The 22,413-nt window shown below is 55.2% G+C and overlaps 2 protein-coding genes across 3 annotated transcripts in view; both read left to right on the top strand.

Moving 5' to 3' along the window:
- Window positions 1-10,399, top strand: part of ACIN1 (apoptotic chromatin condensation inducer 1) — a 34,062-nt gene extending 23,663 nt beyond the window's left edge. The window contains 11 exon segments of the mRNA XM_032343823.1: window positions 1,389-1,530; window positions 5,054-5,096; window positions 5,989-6,122; window positions 6,220-6,372; window positions 6,884-7,025; window positions 7,566-7,711; window positions 8,083-8,190; window positions 8,330-8,437; window positions 8,678-9,002; window positions 9,114-9,214; window positions 10,001-10,399. Coding sequence (XP_032199714.1) covers window positions 1,389-1,530; window positions 5,054-5,096; window positions 5,989-6,122; window positions 6,220-6,372; window positions 6,884-7,025; window positions 7,566-7,711; window positions 8,083-8,190; window positions 8,330-8,437; window positions 8,678-9,002; window positions 9,114-9,214; window positions 10,001-10,327 — 1,729 coding nt within the window. The 3' untranslated portion in view covers window positions 10,328-10,399.
- Window positions 10,400-11,050: 651 nt separating this feature from the next.
- On the top strand, window positions 11,051-21,945 carry CDH24 (cadherin 24). 2 transcript variants are annotated; one of them, XM_032343826.1, is made up of 13 exons: window positions 11,051-12,053; window positions 13,580-13,884; window positions 14,190-14,370; window positions 14,525-14,644; window positions 14,718-14,885; window positions 15,062-15,249; window positions 15,638-15,891; window positions 16,816-16,952; window positions 19,136-19,257; window positions 19,339-19,450; window positions 19,673-19,921; window positions 20,494-21,509; window positions 21,608-21,945. In XM_032343826.1, exons 2-12 carry the CDS (start codon window positions 13,684-13,686, stop codon window positions 20,991-20,993), a joined length of 2,232 nt encoding a protein of 743 aa, XP_032199717.1. In that variant the 5' UTR covers window positions 11,051-12,053; window positions 13,580-13,683; the 3' UTR covers window positions 20,994-21,509; window positions 21,608-21,945. The 2 variants fall into 2 exon arrangements, with proteins under 2 accessions (XP_032199717.1, XP_032199716.1); XM_032343825.1 differs by having other exon boundaries at window positions 11,353-12,053; window positions 14,076-14,370.
- The last annotated feature ends 468 nt before the right edge of the window (window positions 21,946-22,413 follow it).

Genomic DNA, 22,413 nt, shown 5'->3' with positions numbered 1-22,413 from the left:
GCTTTCATTCCGTCTTTTCGTTTTGGTTTGTTTTCAGTCATTCTGCTTTCCCCCTTTGTCCTTCCTGCCTGGTTTCTAATTGGCCCAACTTGCCCTCTCCGTATGGGAAATAGGTATTTTTTGTATAAGTCTTTTCTTTAGATTTAGGCAGTTGAATCGCGTGTTTCTGTGGGTGCCGGATAGCTGGGGGCACAGTTCCGATTTTCCCCTCCCCCTTCCCGTGCATCCCTCCCTGCCTGCTCTGGGGAGGCTGTTCTGACCTCTGAGTGTCAGTCAGCCTATGGGGAATGCTGAATTTTCTGGTGGTGGTTCTCAGTGTGGGGATGCTTCATTTCCCCTCTCCTGGGTCTTGGGCCTCTGATCATCTTAATTTGATTTTTTTTTTCCCCTTAATGTTTTGGGTGGTAGTGGGAGTGAGATTAGAGATAGAAGTTACGAATGAAGACAGAAAAAGGAGATGGGAAGATAGTTTATCTTAAGTGAATCTCTGGGATTCATTCCCTGAAGTGGGAGCTAACTTGTGTGATTCAGAGTGGGGGTGGGGGGATTCAGTATTTGTAGTGGGGAGGGGATCCAGGGTGTGGGGGAGGGTGTGTCCTGACTGGGAGGCCTGCTCTCTTTATCTCTTGGAAGTTGGAATGAGGGAGTGGGAGAAACTGGGCGAAAGCTGAATGTAAGAACAATTCCTACACCTCTGAGAAGGTAAAAGTGGCCTGATTCTTCTCTGAGCCTTCAAACTCCAACATTTGTCATTTTTCCTTTTGGATGAGAGTGTCCTTACTGAAGTTTGAACCCTTACCAGCCCTGCTTTCCCTGCAACCACAGCCTCCCCCCCCCTCCCCAATTTCTCCATTCCTGTTTCCAGATCCTGTGGGTCGGTAGGCCTTATTAAGCAGTTGATTGTAAACACAAGCGTGGGATCACTTGCCACAGCCATTCTTTCTTGTCTTAAGCAGTCAGGCTTCCCTTAATTTCTCATGCAATTTTGTTAAAAGATGCCTGTGGCCAGGGGATAGGGAGGGTATAGGGTTGTGGGCAAATCGGTCACATTTGAGGGACTGTTCAGAGGGCAGTTTTCTTTACTTGTAAGAGTACTCTGTTGAATTGCCTAAAAACAGTTGGTAGTCCTGACCCCACATGTCACAGCTTTATCCCATCTGAGCAGTGGGTGGATGTGGTTGCTACGATCTGTGCTCTTCTCCCAAGGAAAACAGTTTTCCAGTTTTCCTGTGGGGGCAAAGTATCTAGTCTCATCTGAAAAGCAGCTCTCCCAACCCCACCCAAGTGATGAGGCATGGGGGTTTCCTGACCCCAAACCTAACATCTTGCTCTCTCTTCCCCTTGGTTCTTCCCTGCCCTTCCCTCCCTACCTCTGCCCATACTGTCAGTGAGGAGAAGGAGGAAGTGACCATGGACACAAGTGAAAACAGACCTGAAAATGAGGTTCCAGAACCCCCCGTGCCTATTGCAGACCAAGTCAGCAATGATGACCGCCCAGAGGGCAATGCTGAAGATGAGGAGAAGAAAGAGGTAAATTTCCAAGCCACCTGTTGGGGTGGGTGGACAGGAGCGGGCCGAGGAGAAAGAGTTAGAACACTTTGGTAATCACTCTTACACAGTGGGATAGCTTAAAGGAGGGGGTAGGCAGATTTGGATCAGGATAGGGCCAAGGGAGAATTCGCTGGTTTAGCAAGGGAGACCCCTTGTGATGGGGACAGGGTTCATTCATTCCTCTTTTTTTGTTGGGGAAGTGCAGTCCAGACTGTTGGAAGTTTGTAACTAAAGGACAAGTCAGTTAATGGCCCTTTATCCAACACCCAGGCCCAGTTTTCCTGCTATCCTCTCAGGCTTCTCCCTGTGGTAACTGTTAGCTTTCCCTCCTTTTTAAAAGCCTGTGGGGGCTCACCGCCATCTAGTGGGCTTTGGTGGTTCTCAGCTGATGAACTGTGCTGAGGAATTTTTGTTCCTCCTCTGCCCTCTAGTGGTCATATCGGAGAGATATAGCTACTTAAGAAGCCCGCACTTGGGGTGATCCCAAAGGCCCCTTCTCCATATATCTCTGACTCCTCTGCTTCCTTTTTTAGCATATATGTTATCTCGTATCCTGCACCCAATTCATGGGGACTCCCCCCATCAGAGCCAGCGAAGTCTTCTTGGCTCTTAAAGTAATAGATAAAGAATTAGCTGGGTTTGGGAGCGGGGTAACAGGATGGGAGGGACTGTCGTGTGTGTAGCCTTTCTTTGGTGTGTGTTGCGGGGGTGGGGGCCGGTGAAAGTGATTTGATGTGCAGAATATTATTTATTACAAGGTCCTTCTTCCCCGTAAAACTTTGTCCAAGTACCTCATGTACGGTAATCCGCCCGTAAAATATAACCCTGCCCAACTGGCCAATCGCTGATGCCGCCTCTTCCTCTGGACCCACCCGCTGCTACTGAGCTGCCCAATCAGAGCCGAGTCTGCTATCCAGGTGTCTTGGCCAGAGGGGGGCATGTATATGGGATCCTGTGATGGGCCCCCTTTTGCCTCCCTGCCTTGCTTACATCAGGGGGCCAAGAAGAGCACTGTTCTGGAGAGACTTGTATTGAGAAAGCAAAAAGCATTTGGAAAGGGGTGGACTTGCATCATCTCCCTATTTGGGACACCCCAAGAAGAGCTTGTGTCAGTGCTGGGGCGCCTGTCCACATGCCCTTACCCTTTTGAGGACTGTGGGTTGCCTTGTTTGCTACAGACTGTTGGGATTCCCATCTAGGGCACCAAGATCTCCTAAAGAGTCAATGTCTGTGATCACAGTGCCATGCTGTAAAATACCGAGTGGAGGCTCTCGGCTTAAGCTGTGACGACTAGGAGCCCTGCAGAGAAGTCTAGGGTTTGAGCCCAGGGATTTAATGCTGATGACAGCCAGCCATGTATCACCACTTGCTCATCAGATGGACTTTCCTTTGGTCCCTGTTGTCCATGGTGAAGGGCAGCATGTTGGTTGCTCCAACTTCTCCTCCATCCCTGGAGGCAGGGGTTCATCCATCCACCTGACTGGAAGCACTGTCTCAGCTGGAGTCCCTGAGGAGATGCCACACACAACTCTCAGAAGAAAAGTATTCTGACCTTGCTGCTGAATGTGTGCCAGGTCCTGGGGCTCTCCACCTACTGCCCCCAGGCTGCCTTCATCAGAGGCTCCATGATCCCACTCGGTGAGAGGACCCCTTCCCCATTTACAGGCAGAGGAGAAAGGGACTCTGGAGTCATCACCTGGATTCCAAGTATTGGGTGGTGGTATTGCTGGATCTTGCCACTGGTGGACATAGGGTCCTGCCTGCCTCTCACGATAAAAGGCCAGGACCATTCCTGCTGCTCACAGGCCATCTCATCAGGGACTGCAAGATGATGCCCCTACAGGGCTGGGACTGATGTCTCTGCCCCTTTTCCCCCTGTACCCCTCGCTGAGCCTGGCCACCGCCAGTGAACTGTCTTGACATCATGGAAACTGGGCAGCGTCCCCCCACACGTTTTCCTCCCGCCCCCCCTGCGCCCCTGGGAGGACTCTGGCAGTGCCGTGCTGACCACCACGCCGTGCGCCCACCTTTTTTGCCAACCCAACCCCCCACCAATTGCACAGCGCCTAGCAGGGAGGGCTCATTCTGATTGGACCGGCGGTTGACTAGATACAGTACACAGTGAGGTGCGATTGGCTGAACTGAAGATCCCAGGTGTGAGATGGTACCTGGAACATTTGTCATATTCCTAGTTATTTTCTTCTTTATTTTCTTCTTTTTCTTTTTATTTAATCTTTTATTTGATTATTTTCTCTTTATTTTTCTGATTTCTTTATTGGATTTATTTATTTGGTTCATGTTTTTCCTGTTTTAATTAAGACCTTTTTTTTTCCTTCTTTCTTTACTTTTTTTTCTACTCTTTTTTTTTCTTTTCTTTTTTTTTTTTTTTCCTCACTAACTTACCCATCGAGAGCGGCCCGGCTAGGGGTCAGGTTGGCCCTTAACGGAGACCAAGGAGACTTGGTTAGACGACACAAACGGGGCTGGGGGGTGGATGGGGAAAAGGGATTTCATCAAGAGGGTCCTGCCCTACCCTTTAGAAGGGTGGTAGGTCTTAGTTTTTCCAGAAATAAGCACTGAAATCTGAAAAATACTCTAATCCCCTTTTCTCCCTCTCCCTCTTTTTGCTCTATCCAGAGTCTTTGTCCCACTGAGTATTGGGGGCAAAAACTTGCTCAAAGGCAGGTTTGGGAGTTTCTGATCCTTGGCAGAGCCCCTAAGGCTTAAGCCTTGGTTGGAGAGGAAACAGTAAGGCTCTGGTAGAGCTCTTTATAGTGGGTTGAAAAGCCAAGAGGCTCCCTGGGGACAGTTTGACCCTCAAAAAAAAAAATAACCTTCCTTTACCAAAGGCACCTTTAGAGTCTTTATCCTGGCCCTTGACTCAGGAGCATCGTCTTTGATGGGTCTAGTGCTGCTCTGCCCTGTAGGGGTATGGACAGCCTTAACAGTCTGCTGTCCCAGTAAATCAGAGCCACAGTCCTTGGATGTCAGGCTGGGCATTGAGAAGAGGAGGCTTACCTTGTTGTAGTGATCATCCCAAAGTTGGTTTTCCTTGCTTCCTCATATTTTCTGAGAGTTTGCAAGAAGACCTAGGAGGACTAGATGACCCAATTCTGGGCGTATCTTGTTGGGTTTGGTGTCCTCTTGACCCATAGAGACAGTGGAAGAGGACAAGACCTATGCCTTTAAAGGGCTGGGAGGCTCCTGAATTCCTCTTCCAGCTTATTTCTGGTTAAGCTAATACACAGGTGTGGTATGGACTAGATGACTTTCCCCTGCTGTGATGTTTGATTTTATTTTTTTCTCTAACTTGCATTGATTCTGCTTCGTTTTTGCCGTTTGCCGCTTCTGTTTTGGTCTCTGTCTGTCTCTGTGTCTCTCTCTCTCTGTGTCTTTGGAGCCTGTGCTAAGACTGCCCCATCTAACCTCCTTCCCCCCTCTCTGTGGGGTGTGTCTCTTTCTCTTTTTTTTTTTTTTTTTTCCCCTTTTCTTCTCTATACAGAGCTCGCTGCCCAAATCATTCAAGAGGAAGATCTCCGTTGTCTGTAAGTCTAGCCCCAAATCCCTGATAAAGGTCAGGAGTACCATAAAAATCAGTTCATAGAGAAATAGGTTTCCACTCACTCTCAGTGGCATTCTTGGGTCACCCCTTCCCACCCCACTTCCTCCACCCAACGAACCTACATCTTCTTGGCATATGTAGGGTTCCATTTTGAAATTCAAAACTTCAGATAATCCCTGTCATTTTCCCCAGGTCACATTTCTTTCTTAACTAATGACACTATAAGGTGTCTCACAGTTTCCTATCTAGCCCTACGTGCATTTTCTCTTTCAGATACCTGAACCCTCAGAACCAGCAGTGGGTTTGAGGGACTTCTCTATAATGATCATCAGTTTATCCTTTATTCTGAGGGAGTGTCTGAGGAAAGGAGAGTGCTCACACCTCAAACAGTAACATTTTTAACATTTTCCCAATGAGGAACTCTAAATCGAATAAGTGTGATAGATCTTTATAACTTAATGTGAAGTCATAGTGTGAAAATGAACCTAAAGCATGATCAGATCCCATCACAGTCTTAAACTTTACTTAGACATCAGTATTACATAGTCTTGTTTTTCTGCATTCCCTGTCCTTCTCAGTCTGTCTTTCCCATGACTTTAGTTATTTCTGCCACTAAAAGTTTAAACTGCTCACCACCCTAGTTAACCATCCCTCTTTGCCTTCAGAGATACAGTAGTTTTTATTGGTCAGAAAGTGGCTCTAGTCCTTTTATTGTTCACTCTGAAGCATGGTTTCCCCAATCCCCAAATACAGTTTCCTTAAGTAACAAACCTTTTACTGAAATTCCAGTCGAAGGCTATCTTTAGGTGTTAATGGTATGAACCAGCAGAGGACCTAAGACCATCTAACTGTTCGGTCCTATTTCTTGGGGACAGCAGCTACCAAGGGGGTGCCAGCTGGAAACAGTGACACAGAGGGGGGCCAGCCTGGTCGGAAGCGGCGTTGGGGAGCCAGCACAGCCACCACACAGAAGAAACCCTCCATCAGTATCACCACTGAGTCACTCAAGGTGAGGTGGGAGGAGCCAGGGAGGGGAGGATGAGACATATTGAGGTGGGAGTAGACACGGGCCCAGTGTAACGGGGTGGGGGGTATCTGTGTCCCAGAGCCTCATCCCCGACATCAAACCCCTGGCGGGGCAGGAGGCTATTGTGGATCTTCATGCTGATGACTCCCGAATCTCTGAGGATGAGACAGAGCGTAATGGTGATGATGGAACCCATGACAAGGGGCTGAAGATCTGCCGGACTGTCACCCAGGTAAGGCTCTTGTACCCAGTGTCAGGGGAGCAGGCAGTGGACTGAGTAGGCAGCCAGGCTAGAGTCCTGGAAGGGAGATCTGCCATCTATGCAGAGGGTTGGGCTAATTGTGATTTTAGGGGTCAGCAGATTACCACATCCTATTTCTTGTCCATAATAAAGAAAATTTTATTAGAACAGGGCTATACCATCTCATTTACTCTTATCTCTGGCTGCTTAAGTGTTGTAACGTTCTCCTTGAGGAGTTGCAACAGAGTGTATGACTCACAAGGCCTAAAAATATTTCTCATCTTGACCTATACAGAAAAAATTTGCCCACTCCTGCCTTCGTTTTCCTCATGGCGGTGCTGAGGCATTCATAATCCCCGGATCCAGTGGAGGAGAATGAAATCTTTCTCCTAGTGGAAGGAACATGCTAGGTTGACTGTCCCACCCTCTCAGGAAACCAGAGGTGGAGAAGAATGGGCCAGTTTGATGTTTAAGAGTTCCTCCATTATCTAATACCTTACAGGTAGTTCCTGCAGAGGGCCAGGAGAATGGGCAAAGGGAAGAAGAGGAAGAAGAGAAGGAGCCTGAAGCAGAACCCCCTATACCTCCCCAGGTTTCGGTAGAGGTGGCCTTGCCCCCACCTGTGGAGCATGAAGTAAAGAAAGGTGGGTGAAGCCTGCAGCTCCCTGAATCCCCAGTGCACTTGATTTGGACCTCTCTTAAAGCCTTTAATGTTTCCTGCTTTTTATTCTAGTGTTTTGCATCTCTGTTTTACCTTCCTCTCCTAGTTAGTAAGCTGCTTGAGAGCTAGGTTTGAATCTTTGAATCTCCATAATGAGGAGCTTTGCCTAGGTTCCTTTTTTTTTTTTTTTTTTTTTTTTAAGATTTTATTTATTTGACAGAGATAGGAGAGCACAAGTTGGCAGAGTGGCAGGGAGAGGGAGAAGCAGGCTTCCTGCCAAGCGGGGAGCCTCGAAACAGACTCGATGCCAGGACCCTGGGTCCATGACCTGAGCTGAAGGCAGACACTTAACTGACTGAGCCAGCCAGGCGCCCTGCCTAGACAGTACCCGGCACGTTGTAGGCACTCAGCACAGTTGGGTGGAAGAGTGACTGCTTGGTAGGGAGTAAGAGAAAGGCATAGCGGAGGTAAGAGAGCTAGCGTTGCTCCCTGCTGAAATCTGTTCCTTTGCTCTTTTTGATAGTGACTTTAGGAGATACTTTAACTCGACGTTCCATTAGCCAGCAAAAGTCTGGCGTTTCCATTACAATTGATGACCCAGTCCGAACTGCTCAGGTGCCCTCCCCACCCCGGGGCAAGATCAGTAACATCGTCCACATCTCCAATTTGGTGAGTCGGAGTCATTTCCCACAGAACAGCCTTGTTCAGTGGTTAAAAGTTTGAGCTTTGCATTCCTGTTTCTTCCACTCCTAGATCTGCCAGTTACTCACTTATTGAGTGACTTAATCTTTCACAGCCAGTCTCCTCCTCTGAAAAACGGGGACAAAGTATGAGCCTACAGGGCTGTCTGGAGGATTTACAGAGGGCTTGGCACCTACTGTCTCCCTTAGTGTTACTGCTCTTCGCTCCTCTCATACTCCCTGCTCTGCACCCACACTCTGAAGTTGTACTTCTGTGCCAGATACTTGGGGAAGCTGAAGACTAGTTACAGGAGTGTTCTTGCCTTCTTCAAGACCTGGAAACTCCATTTTCCTTGGCAGGTGCGCCCCTTCACTTTAGGCCAACTAAAGGAATTGTTGGGCCGGACGGGAACTCTAGTGGAAGAGGCCTTCTGGATTGACAAGATCAAATCTCACTGCTTTGTAACGGTGAGGGGAGGAAGCTGATTTTCTAGGTTGTGGCGCATATTTCCTTTTGTAACCAATGTGGGCAGGTTCAAGGGGGTTGTGGCAAGTGGGAGGGATTGAGGCCTGTTGTGACCCTCTGCCTTCTCCCTTCCTCCACCAGTACTCAACAGTAGAGGAAGCAGTTGCCACTCGCACAGCTCTACATGGGGTCAAATGGCCCCAGTCCAATCCCAAATTCCTTTGTGCAGACTACGCCGAGCAAGATGAGGTAAGAAACCTAGGGAAAGGAAGGAGGAGAGGGGCAGGGAAGGCCATTATCTGCTAGAATCCAGCTGAGATCCTGGCCAAACCTGCAGTCACTGAGATTCCTTTCCCTCTTCTCCCTACCCCTTGGTTCCTTTCGTTGGACCAAGGGGCTCCAAAATCTGTCTGCCCTGATACCTGGGCTCCTTCAGTGGGAGTGTTATCCTCTCCATCCTGACTGTCCTTGTCCCTCCTCTACCCACAGCTGGATTATCACCGGGGCCTCTTGGTGGACCGTCCCTCTGAAACTAAGACAGAGGAGCAGGGGGTACCACGGCCCCTGCACCCCCCGCCCCCACCCCCAGCCCAGCCACCACAGCACCCCCGGGCAGAGCAGCGGGAGCAGGAGCGGGCGGTGCGGGAACAGTGGGCAGAGCGGGAACGGGAAATGGAGCGGCGGGAGCGAACTCGATCAGAGCGTGAATGGGATCGGGACAAAGTTCGAGAAGGGCCCCGTTCCCGATCACGGTCCCGTGACCGCCGCCGCAAGGAACGTGCGAAGTCTAAAGAAAAGAAGAGTGAGAAGAAAGGTACTTAGCTGTGGGGACACACATACCTGCTAGTAGGTGGGAAAGGAACCCAAATGGGATGGGACACAGAGTCCTAGGGCATAAGGTCTGACTCCCTTTCTTCCACCTCAGAGAAAGCTCAGGAGGAACCACCTGCCAAGCTGCTGGATGACCTTTTCCGTAAGACCAAGGCAGCTCCCTGCATCTACTGGCTCCCGCTGACTGACAGCCAGGTGAGTGCCCACTTCATGCTCCACTCCGAGTAGCAGCCAGGCCTCGCAGCGGTGCAGGGAGATGCACTTGACTACTGGCATGCTTAGGGCCCAGGTATCGGCATAGGATAATAAGGGAAGAAACGATGCATCAAGGTAAGGCAGTTTGAAGAACCAGATGACTACGCCACAGAGAAGCCAAACCTGAGAGTGTGAAGGTCAACATGAAAACAGGAACTGGGTTTGTGCATCTAGGAAGCTGACTGTGCCGACCATCCTTGGAAATTGGTTTCAGCTAGCTGAGAAACCATTTCTTTGCTTTTCTGTTTCTAGGATTTTTTTGCCCTTTTTTTTCAATTTTTATTTATTTAGTAAGTAATCTATACGGCAAATGTAGGGCTCAAGAACAAGAATTGCATGCCCTTCCAACTGAGCCAGCCAGGCAGCCCTAGGATTTTTTGCTTTTTAAATTTAAGTTTCTTTGTAATGAGCCTTTTTGGGAATTTGAGGCTGGTGTACTCCACTGAAGGGAAAAGTAGTTTGTTCACATCTGAGTAGCTAAGGAAATATCAGAGGCGGGGCATGGGGCATGGATGGTGCCCGCTGCCTATCGTGGTTGTAAAAGGCGAACACTTGGAGGGATTAGGCCCAGAGACAAAGATGTGATTGCTGACAACCCCGTTTCTGCTTAACGGCAAAGCTGGCAATGATCCTGAGCTAGGTCAGGGTCAAGGGACATACAGACAAAGCAGGACTGGCGTGAGTGGGGCTGAGATCCCTCTTCTCTGCCTTTGCTGCCTGCTGCAGATTGTTCAGAAGGAGGCAGAGCGGGCTGAACGGGCCAAGGAACGCGAGAAACGGCGAAAGGAGCAAGAAGAGGAAGAGCAAAAGGAGCGGGAGAAGGAAGCAGAACGGGAACGCAACCGACAGCTGGAGCGGGAGAAGCGTCGAGAGCACAGCCGAGAGAGGGACAGGGAGCGAGAGAGGGAAAGGGAGCGTGACAGGGGTGATCGGGAGAGGGAGAGGGAGAGGGACCGGGAGCGAGGCAGGGAGAGGGACCGCAGAGATACCAAGCGCCACAGCAGGAGCCGGAGTCGGAGCACACCTGTGCGGGACCGGGGTGGGCGCCGCTAGCCAGGAACACACGAGGGAGAGCTGCAGGCATCAGCCACCCTGCCCTGGGGGGTTCGAGGCCACAGAGGGATAGGTACAATCTCCACCACCCTAGAACCAGGGGTCTTTCACACCATTTACCCAGTGCTCACGTATGGCTGCCACCTGTCCCCACATACCAAATGGAGCAGTGGCTGTCTTTCCCCCACAAAGCCGCACCCCCATAACCTATCTCTTGGGAGTTAGCCCTCTCCTCCCTCTCATTTCCCATTGTTGAGTCTGAGAGGGAAGAGCTAGGTTAGGGATGGAGGTGGTTGGCCCCCGAGGTGGGGAACAGCTAGGAGCCCCAGACCTCTCATTTTTCCTCCATCCTGCTCACCACCTCCTTTGGGTACTCACAACCCCCTCTTGGGAACAGCCGGGGCCAGGAGACTGGGTCACCTATGAGCTGAATCAGCATCTCCTCCTGAGTCCCAGGGCCCCTGCAGTTCCCAGTCTCTTCTGTCCTGCAGCCCTTGCCTCCTGCCCACCGGTTCCACTTTATATCCACCTTTTCCTTTTGTTCAATTTTTATTTTTATTTTTTTTATTATTAAATGATGTGGTCTATGGAAAAATAATAAAAATCTGACTTAGTTTTAACTAGTGTGTGTGACTGGCTTTCCTTGGGCAGGGCCTGGGGGATAGCCAAGCTGAACTGAAAAGGACGGCTCAGCGCTGAGGCACCATTGCTTTCGCTCCATACCCTCGTTTAGGCAGGCTGCTGCTTCCTGGAGCAGGAAATTCCCACCCTCCATCTCTGTCTTGGTCTATCCGCATCACCACAGAGCGTCTTCCCACCAATCCCACCCCCAGGAGGCCAGAGGGGAAGGCCCCTGGGAAGAGGAGGGTCCCAGACCAGGTTCCCAGTCCCAGGTTAGAGGCGTTTAGTCACCTGCTCGCCACCTACAAGGCGCCTCCCACAGCGGCCGCCAGGGGGCAGCAGCCACTCGCTCAGTGGGAGCCTGTAAATGAGCTTCCCAAAAAGGTTGCACTCCCCACCGCCGCCCCCTCCCACTGCTGCCGTGCCTCGGTCCCTGACCTGCTCCCTGGGCCCAGTCTGCGGACTCCCTGGACCCTTCTGCCGGCCTTAAGCGCTCCCCAGTCGGCCGGCTGTGGTGCCGTGCACCGGGACCCCAAATGCCGCCTCCTTGCGGCCGGGGTCCTCAGCAGCCCCAGACGCTGCCCCAGGAGCAGGAGCCCGGCCTCTCTGCGGCCGGCGCCTATTCCCCGCCTCGCCGCACGCTCGCCTTTCGACCCGCGGCGGGGACGTGCGGGGACGCTCGGCGCTCCCGGCTGCAGCCTCCCCGCCAGCCCTTCGGAGACGGCCTGGCGCCGGGGCCTGGAAGTCCTCCCGCCCGAGTGCCCCGCCGGGCGCTGCGGGCACGGCCCGGGAGGGGCGCCGCATCTGTATGCGCCCGGCGGCCAGGGAGCGCCGCCCCCGCCCCCGCCGCGCGGGCCCGGGCTGGCCGGGGAGGGTCGGAGGCTGGGCTCTCTCCCGCGCGCCGCGGAGCCGCCTCGCTCCTCCGCAGGCGGAGCCTCCTTCCCCCGCCCCCTCCGTCTCGCTCCCTTGTTCTCGCCGGGGCCGCTCAGACCTGCAGCGGAGCCGCGGCGCCCGCTCGGATCGGCTCGGGGCTGCGCCCCTGGGACCCGGCGAAGGGGGCTGGCGGGGACGCTCCCCGCCGGCCTGGGCCCCTCGGCACTGTCAGGTAAGGGCGCCTGTCCCGGAGCCCGGGGTCGGGAACCCGCGGAGGGGCAGCAGGGGGCCCGCAGCCTGCGGGTGTCTTAAGAGCGGTGCGCTCCGCGGCTGGGAGCCCACTGCCCGTTCCCTTCTCCCGCGCTCTACCTCTTTCCCTTCTTCCCTCGCACCTCTCTCCCTCCTTTCCCCATTTTCCTCTTCCTCGGTTTCTCTTCACCCTCATTCTCTCTGCCTGTTTGCCTCCTCTGCCCCTTCCCTCTCCTTCTTGCCCTGTCTTTTCTTCACACCCTCTTCCTCTTTGCCGTTTCCTTCTCCTATCTTTCCTTTCCTGTCTTTCTCTTTGCCTTTTCCCGCTCTCCTTTCCTTCCCCCGTCCCTTCCCCTCTCGCCTCCTCTTTCCTTGCCTCTATCCAGTTTCCCACTCCTCCAGCCCTTTCCTCTCCTCGTCCCGCCTCCCGCTCGGTCCCCGGCTTCCCTCTTCCCCCGGGAGGCAAAGGACTGGCAGGTGTGTGTCTGCTCTGGGGGAGGAGGGGCAGCAGCCACAGCTACCTGAGGGGTCCCCCCAGGAGGAGAGGGAGGAGACAGCAGTGGGAAGGGTCCTCTCTCTGGCTCCATTCCTGAACCCCCTCCTGGCTGCCCCCTGTCTCAGATTGAAGTTCCAGAGGCCTGCTCTGACCCCCTGCTGCTGAGGGTTGCCCCCCACCTGCCCATCACTTGCAGAAAACCCCTCTGCCACCCACCCTCACCATTCCCAAACCTATTACCTATGACTCCTCTCTGCCTGTCAGACACTCAGGCTGCCTCCTTTGATCTCTCTCCTTGTGTCTCTTGCTGCCATTCTGTCTCGGTCTGTGCCGGACAGTGCCTGAGTCTGGGTCTCACCATCACTAACACTGAGTCTGTAGTCTCTGCTCTCCTCTCTTAGCCTCCTGGCCCTGCCCCCAGCTCTACACCCTCTTCTTTTGGATTTGGGGCCCCCCCACTCCTCAGAAGCCCAGTCCCCCTTCAAGGACTTCAGCTGGCAGTGTGGGCTGGGGGCAGGTTCAGGAGAGGTGGGGTTCCCAGTGGAGGAGGGACTTTCACAGTCTCTCAACCCTAAGGCTGCACCCCTTCTCCTAGCTCAGCCTGACCCCAGACACCCTGAGACCACACCTCCATGAGTCCCAGCCCCTGGATTTTAAGCCCTTTCCCTGGTAGTCCCCAACGCCTCCAGCCCCCCGGGGTGCATGGCCAACCTGGAATAACAGGGGCCAGATCTGGGGTTCCAAACCTACCCTGCACCTCCCCTCCTGTTTTCTCCCCTCACTTCTCTACTCAGAGTTGACTGGTCAGAGATTTATCAGCTTGTAGGGCTGGAGGTGAATACAGGCAGAGCCTGGGTGGAGGGAAGGATCAGACTGTCTGCTCTGTCTCAGTCTGGGTTCTGGGCAGTGGGGTGTCTGGTTCCTGGGAGGTCTGATCTTCAGCCTCTAACTTTGGTTGGGGGACAGGGAAAGTTAAGGGTTTCCCTGACCCTGAACAGCTACCTGCCCTACAGGTGTGGATCCATGGGGTAGCCCCAACGCGTCTGCCCTTCTGGCCCAGCTGGCTCATGCCTCAGTACTCGGGGACAGCGACCAGAGCCCTAGCTGGAGCCCAAACATGTGGGGCCTGGTGAGGCTCCTGCTGGCCTGGCTAGGTGGCTGGGGCTGCATGGGGCGCCTGGCAGCCCCAGCCCGGGCCTGGGCAGGGTCCCGGGGGGCCCCAGGACCAGTGCTGCTGCGGAACCGAAGGAGCTGGGTGTGGAACCAGTTCTTTGTCATTGAGGAATATGCGGGTCCAGAGCCTGTCCTTATTGGTAAGGTAAGGACCAGCCCTCCCCAGGTCTGCCCTGACTCTCGAGGCCCTTAGGCCCAATCCTGCAACTTCATCACTTCTTCAGTGACCTTGGTCCCTCAGGACTCCCAACACTCCACCCAGTCATAGACCTAGACTCTTTAACCTTTCTGTCCCCATGCTTGGAACCTGCTGCCGTTTTTCCCTGACCCCTACAGCTGCACTCGGATGTGGACAGGGGCGAGGGCCGCACCAAGTACCTGCTGACCGGGGAGGGGGCAGGCACTGTATTTGTGATTGATGAGGCCACAGGCAATATCCATGTCACCAAGAGCCTGGACCGGGAGGAGAAGGCACAGTACGTGTTGCTGGCCCAAGCTGTGGACCGAGCCTCCAACCGGCCTCTGGAGCCCCCGTCAGAGTTTATCATCAAGGTGCAAGACATTAATGACAACCCACCTATCTTTCCGCTCGGGCCCTACCACGCCACGGTGCCTGAGATGTCCAATGTCGGTGAGTACCCTAACTCTGACCATCCCAGATGCCGTCTCCTGGAGCACCCTCACCTCTCCTTCCCGCGTTGCTCTCGTGTCTGGGTCCCCCTCATTTGCTGTTCTTTCCCACCTGGCCCTGCCCCTGCTGAGTGGGGTGCCGGGATCCCCCACAGGGACATCAGTGATCCAGGTGACTGCTCATGATGCCGATGACCCCAGCTACGGGAACAGCGCCAAGCTTGTGTACACCGTGCTGGATGGACTGCCTTTCTTCTCTGTGGACCCCCAGACTGGTGAGGCTAGAGCTCAGAGCCTCGTAGGGCAGCCATGCGAACAGGCACCCACTGACCCGTCGTCTCTCCCTAGGAGTGATACGGACAGCCATCCCCAACATGGACCGGGAGACGCAGGAGGAGTTCTTGGTGGTGATTCAGGCCAAGGACATGGGCGGCCACATGGGGGGGCTGTCGGGCAGCACGACGGTGACGGTCACCCTCAGCGATGTCAACGACAACCCCCCCAAGTTCCCTCAGAGTAAGGGGCCAGTGCTGTTCCCAGAGCCGTCCTTTGCCTGCCCCCACCCCCTACAGCCTCCAGAGAAGCTTTCCCTCCCCACCCTCCCCCAGCCAGACCCCAAGAGAAGGAAGGAAGTACTGGGAGAAGAAGGAGGGCTGGGGACCTAAGATGTCTCCCCTCCGTCCCCACTCAAGGCCTATACCAGTTCTCTGTGGTGGAGACGGCTGGGCCAGGCACCCTGGTGGGCCGGTTGCGGGCCCAGGACCCAGATCTGGGGGACAACGCCCTCATGGCCTACAGCATCCTGGATGGAGAGGGGTCTGAAGCCTTCAGCATCAGCACCGACTCCCAGGGTCGAGACGGGCTCCTCACTGTCCGCAAGGTTAGCCTCCTGTCTGCTAACACTTACTCATACTGCCTCTTGCCCCATGAGGCTCCCTTCTAACTGGTCTGGAACAGACTTGGGACCACCGCATTGAAGCTTAGAGATCACGGTTATCTCATCCTCTTTCAGATGAGGGACTGGGGCGAGCAAGTGGGAAAGCCTGACTCAGGACTATTCGTGTAGCCCATCTATGATGGAGGTGGGGGCAGACCTAGCGTCCCAGGCTAAGTAATCTGCCTCACCATGGCTATTGCCCCTCGGTGCCTACATCTCCTCTCAGGAGGGCGGAGCACTGGATGCTGGAGAGGGGTCCTTTCAACTTCCAGAAGCTGGGGCCTGCCCTGGTCTCCATGTGCCTCAGTCACTCCACCTCCTCTCCCCATAGCCCCTGGACTTCGAGACCCGGCGCTCTTATTCCTTCCGCGTGGAGGCCACCAACACCCTCATTGACCCAGCCTACCTGAGGCGAGGGCCCTTCAAGGACGTGGCCTCCGTGCGCGTGGCTGTGCAGGACGCCCCAGAGCCGCCTGCCTTCACCCAGGCTGCCTATTACCTGGCAGTGTCTGAGAACAAAGCTCCCGGGACGCTGGTGGGTCAGGTCTCAGCAGCGGACCTGGATTCCCCAGCCAGCCCGATCAGGTGAGCTGGGGCGGGGCAGGGGAAGGGCTGAGCCTCAGGGGAGGAGCCCAGTGGCAGGCTATTCCCACCGAGGTTGGGCACCTCCTGGCAGAGGTCTCCCTCCCTGCAGGGCTGAGGGCCTGGGAAGGCCTGGAGGACGCGGCTAGCTCCGCCCCCACCCCCGCTCCACCCATCCCTCTGGGAGGATAGCAGTGGCGCCTCCCAGTGGCGGTGCAAGCAGATGCAAGCTCATCTGATGTGCGCTTTTGCTGAATGGCTGGCTACCACAACCGGTCACTCCCTTGGCGCTGCACACTTTACCCACTTGGGAACATTCAGTTCTCACAACGGGCCTGTGAAGTGAACACGGTCGTCCCCAGTCGTTTTAGAGGCCAGGCCCAGACAGCTTAAGTTCCTTGCCCAAGGTCACACAGTCAGGAAGCAGCAGAGCTGGGACTCCAATCCAGATTTGTCTGCCTTGAGAAGAGCCGCTCTTCCCACCTTTCAGCATCCCGGCCACGGCACTCCCATCTTGGTTGAGTAAACAGAGGTTAAACGATTCACCCAAGGTCACACAGCTGGTCTGAGGCAGAGAAAGCCTGGTGTCTCTGGATCTCTAGAATAGAGCCCAAAAGTCAGAAAGACAGGCTGTTTATCCCCTTCCACCTCTTTCAGTCTCTCCCCCACCAGGAAACCCAGTCCCCCTGAGTCTTAGGACCGGTGTTTAATGTCCATAACTTCCCCAAGCCATTTGTCTTTTAAGGGGACCCTAATGTGAATCATGGCTCTGGGTACCCTGGGCATGCTCAGCCCGGTGAGCTCGGGCCCTCTGCCCAGAAGAGCCAAGAGGCCAGCAAGACAAACAGAAGGGAGGGAGGCCTAGCTGCAAGCTCCAGTGCTGCCCACAGATCAGATCAGCCTCCAGCTCCACTCCATCTTCCCCAGATACTCCATCCTCCCCCACTCGGATCCAGAGCGCTGCTTCTCCATCGAGCCTGAAGACGGCACCATCCGCACGGTGGTGCCTCTGGACCGCGAGGCTCGCGTCTGGCACAACCTCACGGTCTTGGCCACGGAGCTCGGTGAGGAGTCCCGGACCTCCAGGAGACAGGGAAGGCAGCAGGCGCCTGGCAGAGGAGCTGTCCCTGAGTGGGGAAGGGGGAGGCAGTCACTGCCACCAGGCCTCACCAGTGTACAGGGCTGCCTTCCCAGCCTGGATCACCACCGCCAGGCAGGCTTCCTGGTCTCTGAGGCTGGGCTGACCTGGGCACAATGATCTGTCTGTGTATTGCCCTGACTTTAAATTCACTCCCATACCTGACTTTCCCCAACTGGGAAACCTCAAATTACTGCTGAGTCCTGGGAAACCCCAATCTGCACCCTGGCAGACCCTGCCATCCCCGCTGTCTGCTTCAGGCTGAAGCCAGGGTGGGGCTGGGCCCCTCCTCCGGAGGCTGACTGGAGGGGTTCTTCCAGGGATGCCCTGCAGAGAGCCCCCAAGGCAGGGGAGAGGGCCAGCTCCTGCCCCTGTCAGCCACCAGTTGACAGCAGCATGCTTTGGCTGTCTATGGGCTGCCATGGCCTGTGGAGGCAGGGACACCTCCCTTCCCTGTGCGAACCTCCCCTTATCACTCCTGCTCACACCCCAGGGCCTCCTGCATTTGCCTTCTGTGTCCTGTCTCTGGGAACTGTCCTTGTGCGCATGAGATGTTTGTACAGGGCAGCGAAGAGCTCTATGTATGTGCACATGTGAGTGCATACCTACATGTGTGTGTAATTCCATGTGTGTAACAGTTCATATATACCCACACGTATTTGTGTGTGTAGTTGAGCAGATAGAATATTTGTGCGAATGTGTGATTAGAGGTATATAAGGATTGGTACAGGTGGCTGTTTGTAGATATCGTTTTGTGTATGTGAGTGTTCGTGGACAAAGAATTTATGACTTATTGTATACCAAGTACTGTTCTACTGTGTACACATTAGTACCAAATGTGGATCGCTTAATGTAATCACCGTCACAGCTTTAGGAGGGAGGTACAATTACTTCCCCACTCGAAAATAAGGAGACTCGGACAAAGATAAGTTAAGTAGCTGCCCAAGGTCATGCTGCTGTGAAGGGGCAGAGCCCGAGACCCTATGAGGCTGTGGAGTCAGAGCACTTATCCCTGCCACCATGTTACCTCTTACGTGTAGAAGGTCTTGTTTATGGCCCTGTCGCTGTGTGTTACATGGCGTTGCATGCATGTCTGTCCATGTGAATGTCCCTGTGTGTATGCAGTGTTTAGAGTTGCCTGTGTATACATTGCTAGCCGTGTGTGTGTGTTTCCCTCTCTGTCTTCTCACCCTCCCACCAAATCCTGCTCTCCAGCAAACCCTAAGATCAACTAGGAGGCCTAAGACCCTTATTGCAGAGAAGGGATGGAGCCCTGAACCCTTAGCCAGAGAGCCCACGCAAGCCTCCCTTGCACAGGCTGGGACCTTGGCCCTCTCCCTGGGGCCAGCCAGCTCTCTCCCGACCTGGGAAAGGACTAAAGAGTCTGGGAGGCTCAGCCAGGAGAAGTGAGCACCAGCCTGGGCAGGGATACCCATCTTCCATTCTTCCTTGGATGGCATTGGCAGTGAGGAGCAAGTCGGTGATGACAGGGAACAACCTGATGAAGGATTGCATGAAGAAGGGGGCCTGTGTCTGGCTGTGGCCCAGGCTGGCCTGGCTCCCCAAGGCCAAGTCTAAGTGCTAGTCATGGCTATACCGTAGCCTTCCTACTGCTGATGGGGCATGTGTGTTTGTGTGTGTGTGTCTGTCTGTCTGTCTCGTGGGTGCTATGTATGAAAATGCATACTCTCGACCCTGGGTGGGGGGTGACACTGAATGCACGGTGTGTATCCAACACCCACTCCGTGTATGTTGTATTTGTTGTAAATGCTGAGTGTACATCGAATATGTGGTATGAATGCGTTTGTTTCATGACTGTGGCCTGCATGCATCCTGTATGCACCTTCTGTCCGCCTTTCATTTACGGCACACGTATGCCTGTCCCGGGTGCTCCGCGCCCCCATGGAATGTACCTTCTGCACTGCACTTATCTTGGCTCCCACCTGAATGTTGTCGTATACTCTTGGTGTTGTTCCCTTCGTCTCATACCATTTGCCCCATGTGTGTCCACGTGACGCGTGTGTATGCTGGGCGCTACACGGGGCATCCGTGCCCACACACCGTGCATGTTGTGTGTAAACTACTGTGTGTGTCATGTTCTGGCTTCAGACAGCTCCGCACAGGCCTCCCGTGTGCAAGTAGCCATCCAGATCTTGGATGAGAATGACAACGCCCCCCAGCTGGCTGAGCCCTATGACACCTTTGTGTGTGATTCAGCTGTCCCTGGCCAGGTGAGCTGCTGCGGCAGAGGGCTCGGGACCTTAAGACCTCCCAGTGCCCACTCCATACAAGGCCTATCTTCTTTTTCCCAGTTGATTCAGGTCATCCGGGCCCTGGACAGAGATGAGGTGGGCAACAGTAGCCGTGTCTCCCTTCAAGGTCCTCTGGGCCCTGATGCCAACTTCACTGTCCGTGACAACCGAGGTGGGTGGCCTCCCTGCTCTCCTGCTCCCCTACCACCCCCTAGCCTGGTCTGCCTCACTGCCGCCCCCACATCTGGGCCCTCCACCTGATAGAAGGTAGATGTGGATGTGCACACATTTGCTCTTTGCCAATCCTCCCCATGGGCAGCTGTCTCCCTGGGCCGCGCCCACCCTACTGGGACCATGTCTCAGGAAGGGGCCCCACACCTTCCCTCTCCCGCAGATGGCTCCGCCAGCCTGCTGCTGCCCTCTCGCCCTGCTCCGCCCCGCCAGGCACCCTATCTGGTTCCCATAGAACTGTGGGACTGGGGGCAGCCAGCCTTGAGCAGCACCGCCACAGTGACTGTCAGCGTGTGCCGCTGCCGGCCCGATGGCTCAGTGGCTTCCTGCCGGCCCGAGGCTCAGCTCTCACCGGCCGGGCTCAGCACTGGGGCCCTGCTTGCCATCGTCACCTGTGTGGGCACCCTGCTTGGTGAGTCGGGCCACCTCGGAACATCAACGTGGGGTCTGAGCCTGCAGGGGGTTGAGAGAGGGGCCAGGTCCCTGGATCTGGGGAAGTCCCCCCCCTTGGTATTGAAGGAAGCCCCATGCCCAGATTTTCCCACTCCCTTGTGTGTCCAAGAGAAGAGCTCTGGCCTCACGTCCCTGACATTACCAACCCACAATGCTAGCCAGAAGCCTTAAAAAACATTTACTGAAGCCTGTCTGGGCGGCATGTGGTGCCTGGCACATCACTTGTGCTAGTTCGGATTCATCCTTTCAACAGCTCTAAGGGGGGAATTCATTTTCCCTGTTATCTACACAAGCCCTCTAAGGGTCAAAGAGGTTCAGAGAAGTGAAGCAACTTCCCATAGTCACCGGTCGAGTGCAGGGTGAAGTCAGGCTCCAGATGAGGCTTGCCAGGTGTCAAACCCAGGTCTTACCACCCCGGGCCACACTGTCTTCCTCTGTCTCCCAACCTGCGCATGGTCCAGAAAGGAAGCAGGCCACCGTGCTCCCGGGGACCCCGCAGACTCAGCGGGCCTGTGTGCGCCTCTCTCCCAGCCCTGGTGGTGCTCTTCGTGGCCCTGCGGCGGCAGAAGCAGGAAGCACTGATGGTGCTGGAGGAGGAGGACGTCCGTGAGAACATCATCACCTATGACGACGAGGGTGGCGGCGAAGAGGACACGGAGGCCTTCGACATCAGCGCCCTGCAGAACCCCGACGGGGCAGTCCCGCCGAACCCCGGGCCACCAGCGCGCCGCGACGTCCTGCCCCGGGCCCGGGCACCCCGCCAGCCCCGGCCCCCTGGGCCCGCCGACGTGGCGCAGCTCCTGGCGCTGCGGCTCCGCGAGGCGGACGACGACCCCAGTGTGCCGCCCTACGACTCCGTGCAGGTGTACGGCTACGAGGGCCGTGGCTCCTCCTGCGGCTCGCTCAGCTCCCTGGGCTCCGGCAGCGAGGCGGGGGGCGCCCTCGGCCCCGCCGAGCCGCAGGACGACTGGGGGCCGCTCTTCCGCACCCTGGCTGAGCTGTACGGGGCCAAGGAACCCCCGACCCCCTGAGAGCGGGCCCCAGCTCAGTGGGGCACCCCTCACAGGCCCTCTGAGTGAGCCCCCACGCCCTGGGCTCCAGGCAGGCGGCAGCAGCCTGGGGGCGAACCCCCAGGCCTCCTCTCCTCCCGGTGTCCCTCTTCCCAGCTTCCCCAGGGCAACCTCCTTCTTACCTCCCTTCTCCCAAGTCGTTAGTTTGTCTCCCTCCAGGGATCTCTGTCTCTTTCTGTAACACTCTCCTGTCTGGGTCTGGATTGTGTGGTTCGACTCTCAATCTGTTCCTTCACTGTGATTCCACTCTCTCCGTGACTCTGTTTTTGTCTGCCCGATTCTAAATCTCTCCCAAACCCTCTCTCTGTCTCCCTTGCCCACACACATGCTCTGTGTCTGTCTCCTGCCCACATCTGCCTGCATTCTCTCCGGTCCCTGTGACTGGCTTTTCAGTTATTTCTGTTGTCCATCCCAAAAAACAAGAGAAACTTCCAGCCACTGCTGCCCACCCTCCTGCAGGGGGATGTTTGGCCCCAGGTCAGTGCCCCTAATTAAGGGGGAGGAGGGAGCAGAGGGATGGCCTGAAGCCCTCCTCCACTCACTGCCTAGAACCCCTGGCTCTCCTGTCTTTACAGACCTGCCCGCATGGTTCCATCCATCACTCATGGCCTCATCCTGGCTCCACTGGCCTCCAGCAGAGAGAGGGTGCCAGCCCACCTCCCAGGGCAAGAGCTCCAGCCCCCCACACGGCCGCCTCCCTGGAGCTCTGCGCAGCTGTTGGCCTGCCCTGGGCATCCCAGCTCTGGGCATTGTCTTGTGTGCTTCCCAGCCCCAGGGGGAGGGGAGGGGAAGGAAAGGAAAGAGGGAGGCAGCTGGGGAAGGGGAAAAAGGGAGGAAGGGGAGGGGCCTCCATCTCTAATTTCATAATAAACAAACACTTTATTTTCTAAAGCTGGAGCCCTGTTTCCAGTTCTGCATGTGGGTTTCTGTGCAGAGCTTCTCTATGCCAAAGGGTGGAAGGAGAGGCCTGACCCAACCCTGCTGGTTCCTTTCTTCTTTGTGGGGCAGTTCACTGCTTTATTTTTTGGGAGGGCAGTCCACTCAAGTCCCTCTAGTCTGAGGAGGGAGTAAGTACCCCCCACTGTGACTCTCCTGTTCCTTGCTGGTCTCAAAATGTCCAAGGGAGTTAAGGGGATTGGCCAGAGGGGAGGGTGGCAAGGAGAGGTTGGAGTGAGAGCTCCTGAGAAGAGAGGGGGAGAGATAAAAGACTAAGAGAGGAAGCTGGCTTTTAGACTAGGAAAGCCTGTCTGTGCCAGGTGGGAGAGGGTGGGCCGGGCTGAGATGGCATAGTCACTCTGATTCTGGGCCCAGTGACCCCACCTTTAATTCTCTCCAGTCCTGGTCTTACTCTCCATGGAACACATAGGGAGAGGGAGAGGGA

This window comes from Mustela erminea, chromosome 5 (assembly GCF_009829155.1).
Source record: "Mustela erminea isolate mMusErm1 chromosome 5, mMusErm1.Pri, whole genome shotgun sequence".
NCBI lineage: Eukaryota > Metazoa > Chordata > Mammalia > Carnivora > Mustelidae > Mustela > Mustela erminea.
This window is presented reverse-complemented; position numbering and strand designations above follow the sequence as displayed.